This window comes from Cyprinodon variegatus, unplaced genomic scaffold, assembly GCF_000732505.1.
Source record: "Cyprinodon variegatus isolate N-32 unplaced genomic scaffold, C_variegatus-1.0 Scaffold1515, whole genome shotgun sequence".
NCBI lineage: Eukaryota > Metazoa > Chordata > Actinopteri > Cyprinodontiformes > Cyprinodontidae > Cyprinodon > Cyprinodon variegatus.
Window position 1 is genome coordinate 76,121 of NW_015151968.1, and position 4,225 is coordinate 80,345.

The following is a 4,225-nucleotide window of genomic DNA, read 5'->3' on the forward strand; positions in this document are numbered from 1 at the left end:
GGGTGAGTAGAAAATGAAGGCTAATCATGTTTTGGGTGTACTATTCCTTTAAGGCTTTATATGTGAGAAGGAGGACGCTGTGTCTGCTGGGCCCCTGGCAGCACAGAGCGGGACAGAAAGAGACCGAACAAACTGGAGAGAAACACCGATTCTGTCCTAGGCTGCACTCTGGACTTCTTTTCTTCCTTTAGCACCTTCTTCTTCTTCTTCTTCGACTATTTGAACTCATGGAACGAGTAATTTTTTCCACTGTGAGATCAATAAAGTCAATCAAGCTACTGGCATTTAATGTATCAGTCCAGTTGTGGATTTGTTGGATGTGCTGGGAACAGAAATCTGATCCAAGCTTTCAGAACTTATAAGTTTTGCTGCTCTTGTCTCGTCGCCTTAGTTTCTGTCTCCCTCGCTAGCTAAAAGGAAACAAACACACTAATAGGCAGTTTGTCCCGATTTTAGGTTTAATCTGTGAATATCTGCGGCAAAGAGTTTCACACCATACGCCAATGAGCTCGTTAAACAGTTTTTTTTTTTTTTTTTGCGTGATTTGGAGAGATTAAGAACAGAATTAATTGGCTGTGATGTTTGGATTCAGTTTTTGCTCGTCACTATTGCCTCCTTTTTACGTGCTCTCATTTACTATGCTGACCCAATTTCATTAACTGGATCGCTCCCTCATTAACCACTTTCTACTTTTCTGATTTCTGCATAACTGCTAGATCAAAAACTATGAAGGATTACATTAGCATGTTGGATACAGTATTAAATACTGAGCTCTAATGTGTCCTCGAGGAGCAAAGAAACTATTTCGATAAGACAAAAGTCCACAAAGGGGAGTTTTTTTTAACGATACAGGAAGTTGGTTTTTGACATAAAACGCCTTCCCCTGTCAGTCATTGCTTCAATTGTTTTGATGAATGAGCCGTTCTGCATTAAGTCAAACCGACAGCAGAGAAGGGGAATGTTTTATTTTTATTTTTAGTGCTCCAGTGGATTACTGCCAAAGAACAGCCTAGAAAGATGGAGGGGATAAATGAAAGGAATGCAAAGGTGACGTTTGATAGCCAGAGCTACAGTAACCTTTTAGCTAATGAATGGTTTGGAGTCTCCTCTTGCTGATATTGGCCTTTAAGGAGTTCAGAGGACAAACCTTAAATGTATTGACTTTTTCCTTACCTTTATTTAGCCTGAATTGAGAGTATCACTTGCAGCATCTCCCTGCTGCTTCATCACCGGATAAGGAAGTAAAACCTCCATTTGATCTTTAAGCCTTAAAGTCTTAAAGTACTTGATAGTTTTGCTCCTTTCGTTTTTGGGTGCTTTACCCTGTGATCTTCTTATCATCTTCTTCAATCTCAGCTTCTCAAAGGCATGAGTTGAAAGCTAAAATACAGCCAGGTTAGTTTCTGCTAACATCTTGTTGTAGGTTTGGAATGGTTATTTTATTGGAATGGTTAGCACCATGTTGCACTGCAGTACTGTAGCTCTCATGTCCGCCTGAGCAAATAAAAGAAAAGAAAAGAAAAAATCAAACAAGCTGCAGTAAATAGATAAACAGACGAATGGTTGGATTTTACCTGCATTCAGTTCTTTGTTGTTTTTTTTACTTGTATATTAAGGATTTGTATTTTTTTGTTCTTGTAGGAGGGGAAGTCACCAAGCCGCGGTTCACGCAGTACTTTCGAGGAAGCCTCTCTGGACTCACCATTCGACCGGGGAAGATTGAGAGTCAGAAAGTCATTTCCTGTCTGCAGGCCTGCAAAGAAGGATTAGACATTAACTCCCTGGAGAGCTTGGATAAAAGTATAAAGGTACAAACACTCAGAGGAAAACATGGAATTCAGAGGTAATCATGATGAAATGTAATTAAGATGGATTAAAGTGACCAAAAACGTTTGTCTGTATGTTTTATAGCACGGATTAATATTTCATAACTTTATGGAAGAAAAACTCATTCAAATCTGCCTTTTTTTGTACACCGAATTTTTAAACACTGAATTTTTTTTAAGTCGTAGGGAAATCATATTTAAATGTCAAATCATTCTTGCTTAAACATGTATATAAATGTATTCTTTATCAGATAATATTGTCCCAAAATGTAGAAAATTTCATTTTTTTTTTAGAAAATCCTGTCTCAAAATTTGTGTTATCTTCTGCAGACCAGTTAGTTCTACGTCAGCCTGAACACCTAAATTCGTCCAATCATATATCAACGGTCATCTGTCAGTCAAATTTTTCAGTCATAGCATCGGTCATAGCATCATGTTTAAATGTCAAATCATTCTGGCTTAAACATGTATATAAATGTTCTCTTTATCAGATGATATTGTCCCAAAAATTAGAACATTTCTATTTAAAAAATAATCCTGTCTTAAAATCAGTTTTTTTTTTTTTTCAGCCTGAACACCTAAATTCGGCCAATCATATATCAACGCTCATCTGTCAATCAAATTTTTTGGGTCATAGCATCTTGATTCATATGTCGCAGCTAATATACGCAACGGTTGAAACCAGAATCCTTTCCTTTCCCATTGAGTTGCGTCCCAGTGTTCACGGGGATGGACGTCTGTGTCTTCGGCAGGCGTAGAGCTAACAGAACTGGCAGCGTTGCGAGGCAAGGGCTCAAACATGTACGGCTGGAAGCCTTCTACACCAAACCAAGCTTCTGCCGCCCTGGCGTCCTCTTCCACAACATCTTCGTCCCCGCTTTCCTCCTCTAAATAAAAAATGGATGACGGAGGAGACTCATCCATGACCTCCGACACTAAACTCTCCTCCTCTTGCATGTTTCCGCTGTCCATAGCGTTCCTTGACAGCGTCGTTTCTAAGTCACCAATTTAGTGCTACTTGGTCCCAATGGAATTTCCCATTGGGAACCTGCTAGCACTAAGTTGCTAACTGGTTAGCAAGATGCTTCCGACAAACCGGCCACAACCAAACTGCTTACAAACCTTCCACCAAAACAATCCCGCCCCCTTGATAATCGACCAATCGCAGTCGCTTTATTCACTCGTGTAAAGTCGGGCACGGTTGGAACGGCCGCTTCCCTACGACTTTACCAGCCGAATTTTAAACACTGAATTTTTATTTGGTGAAAATTCAGCTGCAAAAAATGTGCCTGTAAATGACCTTTTGGTGAACTCTAACCAAAGAAATCTACATTCAATGCAGTTGAGCAGCTTCCAGCCAATGAAATTTGCTAATTTGGTGAGAAAAAAAAGTTCCGGATCAAACCAAAAGCCTTGGCAGACGGGGGTGCCGAACTCGCTGTGATCAGCCCAGTTTTTTCACCCAGTCCCATTAGATGACACACTCTAAAGGCTGTCTATTAGTAGCTACCTGACGTTTTATTATCATCTCTATTTAACAAGAATCAGCTTCATCTAGCCAGGGACAAAGCTACGCCCAACTGTTGTGTCACATGACCTAATGAGCTCATTTCATTGGCTAGAAACTGCTTGACTGCATCGAGAGTAGCTTTCTTTGGCTTGAGTTCACCAACAGGTCAACACATTTGCAGGCACATTTTTTGCAGTGTAAGGAATTCAATGTGTAAAAGAATTCTGTGCTTAAAAAAAAAAAAGGCAGATTCCAATTAGATTTTTCTTCCATAAAGCTTTGAATGCGCTCCTTTAAGATTAAAACGGAACAAAAGAGCACAATCTTCTTCTTAACTACACATTTTTCTGATGAATCTTCTTTTCTGATGCCTTTATCTACCAAACCTTAGCAGTCACCAAATGTTTGGATGGGAACAGGAATGATGGGATGTTAACTGTGACATTCCTCTTCATAACCCAAACCAGCTGAACCGTCTGAACTCTAGAAACATCGATTTTCGTTCCCTGAATCCTCTCAAGGTTAATATTTCTCACCGCTTTGAAAAGGCACCTTTTCTCCTCTGATTCATTCTCATTAACTAAAGGATGATCTAAGAGATTCTTGTCGTCTCTGTGGGAATAATCCTTTATTGCTGTGGTGGCAAAAAAAAGAATAGAGATAAAAAAAATAAGATTGATCTGAGTTACAAGTGAGATATGTTCAGAAATATTAAATCTTAGATGATTCATAGAAAGGCTAAAGAAGCTTAATGGTTCCTAACAGAGTCCAAAGGATCACCGTCCTGCAAATAGAAACCTGTGTCGTGAAAAAAATTCAGATCACTGCAAAAAATCTAAATCTAGATAAGTCATTTTTTCTTAAAATAAGTGCATTTGTTCTTGAATTG

The 4,225-nt window shown here is 39.1% G+C and overlaps 1 protein-coding gene across 1 annotated transcript in view; it reads left to right on the top strand.

The window, feature by feature from the left end:
* Nucleotides 1–4,225, top strand: part of LOC107103731 (calsyntenin-2-like) — a 127,605-nt gene that overhangs the window by 75,675 nt on the left and 47,705 nt on the right. Inside the window, exon 3 of the mRNA XM_015403541.1 lies at nt 1,642–1,808. Coding sequence (XP_015259027.1) covers nt 1,642–1,808 — 167 coding nt within the window. The remainder of the gene's footprint in view (nt 1–1,641; nt 1,809–4,225) is intronic.